The sequence below is a fragment of the Heteronotia binoei genome, chromosome 2 (assembly GCF_032191835.1).
Source record: "Heteronotia binoei isolate CCM8104 ecotype False Entrance Well chromosome 2, APGP_CSIRO_Hbin_v1, whole genome shotgun sequence".
Classification (NCBI taxonomy): Eukaryota; Metazoa; Chordata; class Lepidosauria; order Squamata; family Gekkonidae; genus Heteronotia; species Heteronotia binoei.
The window spans coordinates 193228129-193242939 of NC_083224.1; the positions used below are offsets into that span (position 1 = coordinate 193228129).

Below are 14811 nucleotides of genomic sequence, written 5' to 3' on the forward strand. Positions count from 1 at the left end.
TAAGAGAAGCCGTGCTGGATCAGGCCAATGGCCCATCCAGTCCAACACTCTGTGTCACACAGTGGCCAAAAACCCCAGGTGCCATCAGGAGGTCCATCAGTGGGGCCAGGACACAAGAAGCCCTCCCACTGTTACTCCCCCCACCCAAGCACCAAGAATACAGAGCATCACTGCCCCAGACAGAAGAACCTAAGAGAAGCCATGTTGGATCAGGCCAATGGTCCATCCAGTCCAACACTCTGTGTCACACAGTGGCCAAAAAACCCAGGTGCCACCAGGAGGTCCATCAGTGGGGTCAGGACACTAGAAGCCCTCCCACTGTGCCCCCCCCCAAGCACCAAGAATATAGAGCATCACTGCCCCAGACAGAGAGTTCCATCTATACCCTGTGGCTAATAGCCACTGATGGACCTCTGCTCCATATTTTTATCCAATCCCCTCTTGAAGCTGGCTATGCTTGTAGCCGCCACCACCTCCTGTGGCAGTGAATTCCACGCGTTAATCACCCTTTGGGTGAAGAAGGACTTCCTTTTATCCGTTCTAACCCGACTGCTCAGCAATTTCATTGAATGTCCAGGAGTTCTCATATTGTGAGAAAGGGAGAAAGGGACTTCTTTCTCTACCTTCTCTATCCCATGCATGATCTTGTAACAATTAACCATCTTGGAATTGTTTATTGTGAACACTTTAGAAATGATAGAGCCGAGGTGGCCAAACTGCGGCTCTTGAAGCCACCACGACCCCATCGGCTGGCTTGGAGAAGGCATTATTACTCTCTTTAAATCACTTCTCCAAGCCAAGTGGGCAGCTCTTTGGGGATGTATTTAAAATTAAAGTTGCTTTCTTTCCACCTCTCCTTCCTTCCTCATCTATTTTCCTTCCTTCCTTCTGGCTTTCAAACATCTGACATTTATTCTATGTGGCTCTTACACTGGAGCAAGTTTGGCCACCCCTGCGATAGATGAATTTTTGCATTGACTATATGAATTGAAAACATATGGAATATTGGATTAGTGGTATCTTTACAGTTATTGTTCACAGTTATCTTAGCCTTATCTTCTTTCCCGTGATTCTCTCCTGGATTACTATCCACCTGGAGATTGGCAACGCTACCCGCAGCCGAGATTTCTTTGAAGAAGTATTTTCAGGCTCTTGAATAGAAACGTATTCTCCAGCCTCCAGCCTTTCTCTGCCAGATCCCCTTTCACATTTTCTTTCCCCCACCATAACCTCTCTCCCCTCTCCCACCCAAGGACACGCTTGCCTGCTCCAGCTCCCCGATACAACATCCATCACAATTTATATTAGGTGTTGCTGATCTATTATCACCAATGAATTCACTGTCACCGGCGCAGGGCATGAATCCTCCGCCAACGTTTTAATTAAAACGAGGTGGTGATACAAGGAGGCACCCTGGTTGCAACATGCTCTCCTCACATTACAAATTGGCCACATTTGGGGACGCTATTTGTTTCTAAGGGCCTTTTGCCATTTGTGCTTCAACACCACAACAAGTATGTGTGTATATGTATAATTTTTTTTTTTGGCCACTGTGTGACACAGAGTGTTGGACTGGATGGGCCATTGGCCTGATTCAACAGGGCCTCTCTTATGTTCTTATGTGACAGAGTGTTGGACTGGATGGGCCATTGGCCTGATTCAACAGGGCTTCTCTTATGTTCTTATGTGACACAGAGTATTGGACTGGATGGGCCATTGGCCTGATCCAACAGGGCTTCTCTTATGTTCTTATGTGACACAGAGTGTTGGACTGGATGGGCCACTGGCCTGATCCAACAGGGCTTCTCTTATGTTCTTATGTGACACAGAGTGTTGGACTGGATGGGCCATTGGCCTGATCCAACAGGGCTTCTCTTATGTGACACAGAGTGTTGGACTGGATGGGCCATTGGCCTGATCCAACGTGGCTTCTCTTATGTTCTTATGTGACACAGTGTGTTGGACTGGATGGGCCACTGGCCTGATCCAACAGGGCTTCTCTTATGTTCTTATGTGACACAGAGTGTTGGACTGGATGGGCCATTGGCCTGATCCAACGTGGCTTCTCTTATGTTCTTATGTGACACAGAGTGTTGGACTGGATGGGCCACTGGCCTGATCCAACAGGGCTTCTCTTATGTTCTTAAGTAAATAGATCCAGGTGGGCAGCTGTGTTGATCTGAAGCAGTTGAACAAAGCAGGAGTCAAGTTGTACCTTTAAAACCAACCAAGTTTTATTTAGAACATAAGCTTATAATATAATTTTAGATAGATAGATAGATAGATAGATAGATAGATAGATAGATAGATAGATAGATAGATAGATAGATAGATAGATAGATAGATAGATAGATAGATAGATAGATAGATAGATAGCCAATATCCCTTATTTGAGTATGTCAATATAATTTTAAATATAGTTCTATATTGGCATACTCAAATAAGGGATATTGGCTATTTATCTCATTACATATATTTAACCCATTTTCGTTTTATGTATTCTTGTTTTCTAATGGCAGACTGGAATGATGTTTATAATGTATAGACTGATGTTGATAAGTAGATTGGGTGAACTACAACTAGGATAGACATGTCCTTTTGTAATTTACCTAGATTTGCAGAAACACCATTTGGCAGGGAATTTTATTACCTTTTACGGCTATCCAGACCAAACGGCCAAGCCATACTGTTTTATGTGACCAGGGGATCGGTTAGTTTGCCCTCTTAATCAACAAACTGCATGTATTCCAGCCACAATATCAATTCTTTCTGCGTCAGGTAATGCTGGAATGAATTCATTCTCTGCCTTTTTCTTTTTTCTCACCTGGCGAAGCCTCTTTTCATAGCAACTGCCGAGATCCAAGATCAAAAGATGCAAAACTTGACTGTTTTTTTTTTTTAATGTGCACAAACGGCAACAGAAATGTAAAAATCCGAATACAGTTTTTCAAACACATGGAATGTTAAAAATGGAACATGAATATTGCCTTAAAATTCAGCACCAATGAAAAAACAGGGACGGGGAGAAAGACTAAACAACCAGAAAACACCAGATAGCTCCCTTGTATAATGAAAACAATGTACTAATATCTCCAGCGCATAAAACAGTAGTATTACTTATGAGAAAAATTCAAAATGTTGTCACACACACACACTGTTGCCAATAAATACAATATCCAGAATAACATATACCAAACCACCAAGTTCCATGACAGTTCCAGGCTTCCAAGGAATATGTAAAGCCTTGTTCAGCACTCAAAAGTGATATAAATATATTCTCCAACTGTGCATAATGTAGGTTCTCAACGGAATTTCGATCATTATATTTCCCATTTCGATTAATGTCTTTGTCAAGAGATGCACATATGAATCACTTAAGCCTTTACTCTGAGGCTGCCTAAACCATATGTCAGCTTCCAAAATATTTAATATTTCTTATCTCTGGAGCCTTATAACCTCTGTAATCTTCACGACGCAGTGGTATAAAGTCCCTGCTGGGCCAGTGTAGCGGTTTTGGAAGCGGAAGGTTTGAAATCTGAAGGTGAGCGCGGTACTCTTGATACAAAAACTGGACGTCTGGAGATGGTTTCAAACCCCGTGTTTTATTCGGAAGCAATTTTGTTAATGGGACAGCTGCTAAGAATTCCCATGAGGCTGCACATAAATGCGCGCGTGCAAACTCACAGCAGACCCAAGCAGATCAACATCCGTGACCATTGATGAGGCAAAAAAAAAAAAAATCAGACATGTGAACTAGAAATGATAAAACTAAATTTAAAAAAAATGACGCGGTGTTGAATTCTACACGACTGACAGATTTGGTTCATTGTTCAGCTGAGGAGGGGGAGAGTTTAATGGGGGTGGGGTTATGGAAAGCCCCCAGGAAACCAGGATTGCCAGTTCTGTCAGGGCAGGTTCCTGGAAATTTGGGGGCAGGCTGGGTCTGGGGAAGGGAGAAACCTCAGTCAGATACAATGCCACACAGTCCACTCTTCAAAGCAGGAGGAAGAGGCTGAGGAAGAACTCTTGAAACCGTGAGGAGTCCTTTTAAAAGCGGTTCCTTATTCTCTCTGTACCATCACGAGTGGAACGCTAAGAATTTAAAGACCTCACCCACGTCTTCGTTAAGCCCTATTTGAAGAGGCTATCGTTCTTTGTGACGGCTGAGAGACATTGTGGGGGAGACGTCAAGAATGTTCAGTGTTCCTTAGTTTTGTTTTTGCTTTACTTCACTAAAAAGGCATATTTGCACACTGCTTATCTTCACAGCGGCTCCAGTTGTATTTACTATTTTTCTCCAGGAATGCTGATCTCTGCCAGCTGGAGATCAGTTGTAAAAGCGGGAAATCTCTCAGGCAACCAACCCTACTAGCACTAGCCATGGTGACTGAGAGGAACCAACATATTCAGAGGCACTAATCCTCTCAGTCCAAGGAAAGGCCTCAGCCTCTCTGCCTGAGGTTATGCCAGGGCTGGCCAAACTGCGGCTCAGGAGCTACACGTGGCTCCTTCACACGTATTGCATGGCTGTCAAAGCCCCCGCTGCTGGCTTGGAGAAGGTGTTTGTCACTTTAAATCTCTTCTCCAAACCTGGCTTGAAGAATGCCTTTAAAGTTGCTTACTTCCCCTCTCCCCCTCCCTCTCCCATCTGCCTTTCGGCCTTCCTTCCTTCCCTCCCTCCTTTCCTTCCTCCCTCCCTCTCAGCTCTCTCAAACATCTAATGTTCATGTCTTGTGGCTCTCAAACATATGATGTTTATTCTATGTGGCTCTTATTTTAAGCAAAGCGGGAGTCAAATTGCACCTTTAAGACCAACCAAGTTTTATTTAGAACGTAAGCTTTCGTGTGCTCTCTAAGCACACTTCATCAGACAAGGGGATCAGGTATCGTGGGCTGAAATACAAGCAGTTTGTTGATTAAGTATGCAGACTGGTCACATGGCAAACCAGTGTGGCTTGGCCATTTGGTCTGGATAGCCATGAAAAATAAAGTCCTCTGCCAGTTGGTGTATCATGTCCTTTTGTGATTCACCTAGATTTAAAGAAACACCAATTGGCAGAGGACTTTATTACCTTTTATGGCTATCCAGACCAAATGGCCAAGCTCCCAGAAGCTGCCCTTTCAAGGACAGAGTCTCAGTGGGGCTCACAATTTCCTTTATCTTCCTCCCCCACAACAGACACCCTGTGAGGTGGGTGGGGCTGAAAGGGCTCTCACAACAGCTGCCCTTTCAAAGACAGAGTCTCAGAGCGGCCAACAATCTCCTTTCCCTTCCTCCCCCACAACAGACACCCTGTGAGGCAGGTGGGGATGAGAGAGCTCTCCCAGAAGCTGCCCTTTCAAGGACAGAGTCTCAGAGCAGCCTACAATCCCCTTTCCCTTCCTCCTCCACAACAGACACCCTGTGAGGCAGGTGGGGATGAGAGAGCTCTCCCAGAAGCTGCCCTTTCAAGGACAGAGTCTCAGAGTGGCCTACAATCTCCTTTCCCTTCCTCCCCAACAACATACACCCTGTTAGGTGGGTGGGGCTGAGAGGGCTCTCACAGCAGCTGCCCTTTCAAGGACAGAGTCTCAGAGCGGCCTACAATCCCCTTTCCCTTCCTCCCCCACAACAGACACCCTGTGAGGCAGGTGGGGATGAGAGAGCTCTCCCAGAAGCTGCCCTTTCAAGGACAGAGTCTCAGAATGGCCTACAATCTCCTTTCCCTTCCTCCCCCACAACAGACACCCTGTGAGGTGGGTGGGGCTGAGAGAGCTCTCCCAGAAGCTGTCCTTTCAAGGACAGAGTCTCAGAGCGGCCGACAATCTCCTTTCCCTTCCTCCCCCACAACAGACACCATGTGAGGCAGGTGGGGATGAGAGAGCTCTCCCAGAAGCTGCCCTTTCAAGGACAGAGCGGCCTACAATCTCCTTTCCCTTCCCCGCCCTACAACAGACACCCTGTGAGGTGGGTGGGGCTGAGCGGGCTCTCACAGCAGCTGCCCTTTCAAGGACAACCTCTGTGAGAGCTATGGCTGACCCAAGGCCCTTCCAGCAGCTGCAAGTGGAGGAGTGGGGAATCAAGCCCGGTTCTCCCAAATAAGAGTCGGCACACTTAACCTCTATGCCAAACTGGCTCCCTCGCTGCAATGCTAAGAACACACTCCTGGGAGTAAACCCCATTAAACTGATGGGACTTATGCCAAAGTAGACCTGCTGAGGATATCTGCTCCCTCAAAAAGGTGAAGGTAGTCCCCTGAGCAAGCACCAGTCGTTTCCAACTCTGGGGTGACGTGGCTTTCACAACGTTTTCACGGCATACTTTTTACAGGGTGGTTTGCCATTGCCTTCCCCAGTCGCTGCTTTGGGTGGCAAAGATACGAAGCAACACTTTTGTGTATAAATGAGTCTCAATTGTGCTTCTGAAAGCTGACACCAATCGAGTGACTCTAACCCAAAAATATTACTGGCCTTCTCAAAATATATTTATAGCAAACGAAACATCAGCAGGAGAAGAGCCAGACCCCTAAGGATGTGTATATATATATTTTTTAAAAATCCACAGAGGCCATTTCTTTTTTTCTTAAGTCAAATTAAGTTAGTAACCTCTCTGGAACGGTAAAAAATGGAAGCTCTGGATCTTAGTGAGAACGATGACCCTTGTCATGATTGGAGCTTAGAGAAAGCCTACAAGGGGAAAACGGGTTCTGAATTTCCGGATACCTCGTTTAGCTCTGAAGAGCCCCGTGGCGCAGAGGGGTCAAGCTGCAGTACTGCAGTCCTAAGCTCTGCTCACGACCTGAGTTCGATCCCCGGCGGAAGCTGGGTTTTCAGGTAGCCGGCTCGAGGTTGACTCAGCCTTCCATCCTTCCGAGGTCGGTCAAAGGAGTCCCCAGCTTGCTGGGGGGAAAGTGCAGAGGACTGGGGAAGGCAATGGCAAACCATCCCGTAAAAAGTCTGCCGTGAAAACGTTGTGATGCGACGTCACCCCAGAGTCAGAAATGATGGGTGCTTGCACGGGAGACCTTTCCTTTCCTTTTCCGTTTAGCTCATATGCAGTAAAAATAGAAATTTCCTGCATGTTAAAGAATCTACGTGGACCAGCTGATTTTCGCCGGTTCCCCTTGGCGTTCTTAAGGCGGTCCTTCATTCTATTTGCTTTACAGGAGACGGAACCTGCCCCTTCTACGAAATTGACTCAAGAAAAAAGGAAATGGTCTCTGTGGACTTTTTAAATATATATATACGTCAGTAGGCGTCTGGCTCTTCTCCTGCTGATGTTTTGTTTGCTATAAATATATTTTGAGAAGGCCGGTTGTATTTTTGTGCTTAAGGTAAAAAGGAAAGGTAGTCCTCTATACAAGCACCAGTCATGTCCGACTCTGGGGTGACGTCGCATCGTGACATTTTCGCTGCAGACTCTTTTACGGGGTGGTTTGCTATTTTTTGTGAGAGTCACTTTATTTGTGCGAGTTTTCAGAAGCACAATTGAGACTAATTTATACAAGGAAGCGCTGCTTTGTATCTCTGCCATCCTTATCGGTATCTCTGCCACCCTTATACACACACACATATTGGACACTGTATGACACAGTGTTAGACTGGATGGGCCATTGGCTTGATCCAACATGGCTTCTCTTATGTTCTTAAGTGACAGAGAGTGGTGGACTGGAGGGGCCATTGGCCTGATCCAACAGGGCTTCTCTTATGTTCTTTTGTGACACAGAGTGTTGGACTGGATGGGCCATTGGCCTGATCCAACATGGCTTCTCGTATGTTCTTATGTGACACAGAGTGTTGGACTGGATGGGCCATTAGCCTGATCCAACATGGCTTCTCGTATGCTCTTATGTGACACAGAGTGTTGGACTGGATGGGCCATTGGCCTGATCCAACATGGCTTCTCCTATGTTCTTATGGGACACAGAGTGTTGGACTGGATGGGCCATTGGCCTGATCCAACAGGGCTTCTCTTATGTTTTTATGGGACACAGAGTGTTGGACTGGATGGGCCATTGGCCTGATCCAACAGGGCTTCTCTTATGTTCTTATGTGACAGAGAGTGTTGGACTGGAGGGGCCATTGGCCTGATCCAACAGGGCTTCTCTTATGTTTTTATGTGACACAGAGTGTTGGACTGGATGGGCCACTGGCCTGATCCAACAGGGCTTCTCTTATGTTCTTATGGGACACAGAGTGTTGGACTGGATGAGCCATTGGCCTGATCCAACATGGCTTCTCTTATATTCTTATGTGTTTCACTTTGGTTGCTTAATCCCCAGATGGGGGCAGGGGATCCCTTGATTTGGAGGTCCCCCCCCCACTTTGGGGCTAGCAGAAAGCAGGGATAGGGAGAATGTCCCCTGAGCATTCCATTATACCAGATCTATTCTCCATTATACTCTATGGAGATCAGTCTCCACGGAGTATAATGGAGAATAGAACTGTGGGTATCTGGAGCTCCTTGGAAGATTGTTTTTTGAGGGAGACCCACAAAATTTTCAGTATAGCATCTGGTGACTCTCCTACCCCCCTCCAAGTTTCAAAAAGATTGGACCAGGGGGTCCAGTTTCATGAAAGTGGCCCATCCTCCATTATTTTCAACGGAGGGAAGGCATTTAATGGAACACAGTCCCTTTAAATGTGATGGCCAGAACTCTCTTCAGAGTTCAATCGTGCTTGTCCCACCCTTGCTCCTGGCTCTGCCCCCAAAGTCTCCTGGCTCCACCTCCAAAGTCTCCAGATATTTCCTGAGTTGGACCTGGCGATCCTACAGCTAAGATTTGAACCTGTCTGAAGTCTGACAGACTTACTCACAGACCAATAAAACTGAGGGTCAGTTGAGAAGGAGGAGAAGAGACTGAATTTATACCCTGTCCTTCACTTGGTGTTTCAGAGCAGCTTACAGTCTCCTTTCCCATCCTCCCCAAAACAAACACCCTGTGAGGCAGATGGGGCTGAGAGAGTTCTACCAGAAGCTGCCCTTTCAAGGACAGAGTTTCAGAGCGGCCTACAATCTTCTTTCCCTTCCTCCCCCATAACAGACACCCTGTGAGGTGGGTGGGGCTGAGAGAGCTCTCCCAGAAGCTACCCTTTCAAGGACAGAATCTCAGAGCGGCCTAAAATCTCCTTTCCCTTCCTCCCCCACAACAGACACCCTGTGAGGTGGGTACGGCTGAGAGAGCTCTCCCAGCTGCTACCCTTTCAAGGACAGAGTCTCAGAGCGACCTACAATCTCCTTTCCCTTCCTCCCCCACAACAGACACCCTGTGAGGCGGGTGGGGCTGAGAGAGCTCTCCCAGAAGCTGCCCTTTCAAGGACAGAATCTCAGAGCGGCCTAAAATCTCCTTTCCCTTCCTCCCCCACAACAGACACCCTGTGAGGTGGGTACGGCTGAGAGCTCTCCCAGCTGCTACCCTTTCAAGGACAGAGTCTCAGAGCGACCTACAATCTCCTTTCCCTTCCTCCCCCACAACAGACACCCTGTGAGGCGGGTGGGGCAGAGAGAATCTCTGAGAGAACTGCTCTTGAGAAAACTGTGACTGACCCAAGGTCACTCAACAGGTGCATATGGAGGAGTAGAGGATCAAGCCCAGCTCTCCCAGATTAGAGTGCATGCACTTAACCACTACACCAAACTGGCTGTCAAGCTGCATACATGTTCAATTTCTAGCAAACAACTGCTTTGAAGAAGTGACAAGAGCATTTCATGTACGCCTCCTTCTGGCACCAACCCTCACCCAGCCTTGCTAGCTCACACGCCACCTGTTCTGTAGCTGCCTTTGTTAGAACTGGGGGGCGGGGGGTGGGGGCTGGATCACCAGCAGTGCATAAGCAGAAGGTATGAAAACTCAGTCTGTGATCTTGTTAGCAGGGTGCAAACTTATTTGTCAAACAGAGGAGGAAGGGAAGGAAAGGAGAGCGGAGCAGCTTGCAAAATCCCTTGGGGACAATTAACACCTCCCTGTGGATCATCGCTGCTATTGGGGGGAAGGAGGGGGAAGAACCGCTTAGCAGAAACAACCCAAAAATGTGGGGGGGGGGGGAGAAAGAAACAGACTTCAGGATAAATTGCTCCTTTGTGTCTTTCACACGCACTGTGCATCCCTTGTGGGGATTGACCTATACAACTGTTATCTCCTTATCTATCGGGAATGTACTCCTCTGGGTTCTTGGCCAAGTTCAAATGGGATGGGTCTAAGGTTGCCAACATCCGGACAGGCCTAGAGATCTCCTGGAACATAAGAGAAGCCATGTTGGATCAGGCCAATGGCCCATCCAGCCCAACACTCTGTGTCACATAAGAACATAAGAGAAGCCATGTTGGATCAGGCCAATGGCCCATCCAGTCCAACACTCTGTATCACACAGTGGCGAAAAAGAATCCAGGAGCCATCAGGAGGTCCATCAGTGGAACCAGGACACTAGAAGCCCTCCCACTGTTGCCCCGCCAAGCACCAAGAATACAGAGCATCACTGCCCCAGACAGAAGAACATAAGAGAAGCCATGTTGGATCAGGCCAGTGGCCCATCCAGTCTAACACTCTGTGTCACACAGTGGCCATAAAGAACCCAGGTGCCATCAGGAGGTCCATCAGTGGGACCAGGACACTAGAAGCCCTCCCACTGTTGCCCCCCCAAGCACCAGGAATACAGAGCATCACTGCCCCAGACAGAAGAACATAAGAGAAGCCATGTTGGATCAGGCCAGTGGCCCATCCAGTCTAACACTCTGTGTCACACAGTGGCCATAAAGAACCCAGGTGCCATCAGGAGGTCCACCAGTGGGGCCAGGACACTAGAAGCCCTCCCACTGTTGCCCCCCCAAGCACCAAGAATACAGAGCATCACTGCCCCAGACAGAAGAACATAAGAGAAGCCATGTTGGATCAGGCCAGTGGCCCATCCAGTCCAATACTCTGTGTCACACAGTGGCCATAAAGAACCCAGGTGCCATCAGGAGGTCCATCAGTGGGCCCAGGACACTAGAAGCCCTCCCACTGTTGCCCCCCCAAGCACCAAGAATACAGAGCATCACTGCCCCAGACAGAAGAACATAAGAGAAGCCATGTTGGATCAGGCCAATGGCCCATCCAGTCCAACACTCTGTGTCACACAGTGGCCAAGAAACCCAGGTGCCATCAGGAGGTCCACCAGTGGGGCTAGGACACTAGAGGCCCTCCCACTGTTGCCCCCCCGCAAGCACCAAGAATACAGAGTATCTCTGCCCCAGACAGAAGAACATAAGAAAAGCCATGTTGGATCAGGCCAGTGGCCCATCCAGTCCAACACCCTGTGTCACAGTGGCCAAAAAAAAAAAACCCCAGGTGCCATCAGGAAGAAGGTCTTTGAGTGAAGAAGGACTTCCTTTCACAAATTCCAAATGATTACAAATGATCTACAACGAGAGCTTCCAGTCTCCAGTTGAGTAGAAGCTTACAAAACCCACTGTGTCTTAAGCATTTCAAATAATCATGCCAGACAACTTTCCTTATACATTGCTATTTTCTGAAAGTGTAATCATACACTTTCAGAAAATACAGAATTTATATCCTTTAATTCAACTCAACATCCATCATAAATGAATATTTAAAGTGACAGTCCAATCCAAGATGCTAAGAAAATTGGTACCGACTTTTGCTGCATCCGTGTTTCTTGTGCTGGGAGACGCAGGCTGTACCAAAAAGATACTTACTTGCATCTGGGGAAGGAGGTGGGGAGAAGCAACAGCAATGGGGGGGGGGGAGAAGCATCGATTGGGGCGGTGGGGGGAAGGAGGCAGGGAGAAGAGGGGGCAAGGCATGGGGGAAGACAGCAGGGATTCGGAGAGAAAGGGGAAGGAATTTTTTTTAACAAAAAGTGGGGCCGCCCAATTTGGCGCCCCGTAGGGCCAACGCCCTAGGCAAGTGCCTAGAAGAGCTGGCCCTGCTTGCTGGGGGGGGGGGGAGATCTCCCTTGTTGGTGGTCTTCAGGCTGAGGCCGGGCAGCTGTCTGTCAGGGGATGCTCAGGCTTTGGTTTCCTCCAATAAGAGGGAGGCTGGGCTAGATGACCTCTAAGGCCCTTTTCAGCATTCGGATGCTGCGCAAACCGATTACAGGAACCATAGCAGGCAAGGAGAACCCCGAGAGATTCGGGCATCTGTTGACTCCCCTCTCAGCTTTCCGCCCTTTGACATTTCCCCATCTATCACTCCCTCGCAAGGCGCTCTGAAGTTGAGAAGGCCAGAAACAGCCTGAAAATAAAACTATCACAAGCGCATCTTCCGCAGAGCACAAAAACCTTGCCGCTTAAAATATGGGAGGATCATCCCAGGCTACAATCCCACATGATACCACAAAATGGCACCGATCCAGAACTGGCAGTCACCCGGCATCCCACACACCCCTGCCCTAGAGCAATGGTCCCCAACCTTTTTGGTACGAGGAACCGGTTTTGTGGAAGTCAATTTTTCCACAGACTTGCGGTGGGGAGGGTTCAATGGTTTTCGGGATGGCACATTTGTGCACTTTATTTCTATTAGTTTGGTGTAGTAATTAAGCATGCAGGCTCTTACATGGGAGAACCGGGTTTGCTTCCCCTCTCCTCCACTTGCAACTGCTGGAATGGCCAGTGGGTCAGCCATAGCTCTCGCAGTTGTCCTTGAAATGGCAGCTGCTGTGAGGGCCCTCTCCAGCCCCACTTGCCTCACAGGGTGTCTGTTGTGGGGGAAGAAGGGAAAGGAGATTGTAGGCAGCTCTGAGACTGTCCTTGAAAGGGCAGCTTCTGGGAGAACTCTTTCAGCCTCACCCGCCTCACAGGGTGTCTGTTGTGGGGGAGGAAGGGAAAGGAGATTGTAGGCAGCTCTGTGACTCTGTCCTTGAAAGGGCAGCTTCTGGGAGAGCTCTCTCAGCCCCACCCACCTCACAGGGTGTCTGTTGTGGGGGAGGAAGGGAAAGGAGATTGTAAGCTGCTCTGAGACTCTATCCTTGAAAGGGTAGCTTCTGGAAGAGCTCTCTCAGCCCCACCCACCACATAGGGTGTCTCTTGTGGGGGAGGAAGGGAAAGGAGATTGTAAGCCGCTCTGAGACTCTGTCCTTGAAAAGGCAGCTGCTGTGAGAGCCCTCTCAGCCCCACCCACCTCACAGGGTGTCTGTTGTGGGGCAGGAAGGGAAAGGAGATTGTAGGCCACTCTGAGACTCTGTCCTTGAAAGGGCAGCTTCTGGGAGAGCTCTCTCAGCCCCACCCACCTCACATGGTGTCTGTTGTGTGGGAGGAAGGCAAAGGAGATTGTAGGCCGCTCTGAGACTCTGTCCTTGAAAGGGCAGCTCTTGGGAGAGCTCTCTCAGCCCCAGCCACCACACAGGGTGTTTGTTGTGGGGGAGGAAGGGAAAGGAGATTGTAGGCTGCTCTGAGACTCTGTCCTTGAAAGGGCAGCTTCTGGGAGAGCTCTCTCAGCCCCACCCATCACACAGGGTGTCTGTTGTGGGGGAGAAAGGGTAAGGAGGTTGTAGGCCGCTCTGAGACTCTGTCCTTGAAAAAGCAGCTTCTGGGAGAGTTCTCTCAGCCTCACCCACCTCACAGGATGTCTGTTGTGAGGGAGGAAGATAAAGGAGATTGTGAGCCACTCTGAGACTTGTAGTGGAAAACAGGATATAAATCCAACGTTGTCGTCTTTTTACATTGTACTATATTATGAAATAGAAGAAGAACAAGATGGATTTATATCCCGCCCTCCAGCGGCCTACAATCTCCTTTCCCTTTCTCCCCCACAACAGAAACCCTGTGAGGTGAGTGGGGCTTAGAGAGCTCTCCCAGAAGCTGTCTTTTCCAGGACAGAGTCTCAGAGTGGCCTACAATCTCCTTTCCCTTCCTCCCCCACAACAGACACCCTGTGAGGCGGTGGGGCTGAGGGTGCTCTCCCAGAAGCTGGCGTTTCCAGGACAGAGTCTCAGAGCAGCCTACAATCTCCTCTCTCTTCCTCCCCTACAACAGACCCCCCCCCCGTGACGTGGGTGGGGCTGAGAGGGCTCTCACAGCAGCTGCCCTTTCAAGGACAACTCTACCAGAGCTCTGGCTGACCCAAGGCCATTTCAGCAGCTGCAAGTGAAGTAGTGGGGAATCAAACCCGGTTCTCCCAGATAAGTGTCCATGCACTTAATCACTACACCAAACTGGCTGTCTCAATATTTATACAACTCACGGCCCAGTTCCTAACAGGCCACGGACCGGTTCTGGTCCACGGCCCAGGGGTTGGGGACCTCTGCCCTGGAGGATACTCTGCACGTGGGGGGCACTTACCTGATCTGGTGGCACTAATGTCTCTTCCGTGGTCGTGGCCAAGAGAGCTTTGCTCCTGTTGAGATCGGAGGAGTCCACTTTGATGAGGCGGTGTTTGGGGGAGCCGTACTTCCCTTCCGAATTGTTGCCAGCGGCGGGCACTTTGTTCGGGGACCCCCCAGGATCCGGGTCAGGTTTGCTGTCCACGTCTTCGTAAGGATCCTCAAAGTCCAGGCTCTTCTGAGCTCGATAGGCCTTTAAGATCTCGCTTTCTGTGTAGTCCGGTTTGGGGGGCTGCGGGGGAGACCTCCGGCTCCCAAAACTCAAGTAATCTTTCAGCCACTTGGCCATTAGCGGTCCCCTCGCCTTCACCCCCTCTTTCCAGTTCCTGCTAAACCGCCAATATCTCTTGGCGGAACAAGCCAAGGCCGGAGGCGAAAGAGATCTTCAAAAGGCAACCGGATAATCCTTCATGGCTCGACGTGATTTATAATCCAAATTAGGAATCGTCAGTCTTCTCCTCCCTGGTGAAACCCGCTGCAGAGAGATGAGAAAAGAGCAAACTCTCCAGTATC

At 49.0% G+C, this 14811-nt stretch overlaps 1 protein-coding gene across 3 annotated transcripts in view; it reads right to left on the reverse strand.

Annotated features, from left to right (window-relative positions):
- Positions 1 to 14605, reverse strand: part of SHD (Src homology 2 domain containing transforming protein D) — a 62489-nt gene extending 47884 nt beyond the window's left edge. For all 3 annotated transcript variants that reach the window (XM_060233433.1, XM_060233432.1, XM_060233431.1), the window contains exon 1: positions 14258 to 14605. In XM_060233433.1, the coding sequence (XP_060089416.1) occupies positions 14258 to 14587 (330 nt within the window). In that variant the 5' untranslated portion in view covers positions 14588 to 14605. The remainder of the gene's footprint in view (positions 1 to 14257) is intronic.
- Positions 14606 to 14811: the final 206 nt, after the last annotated feature.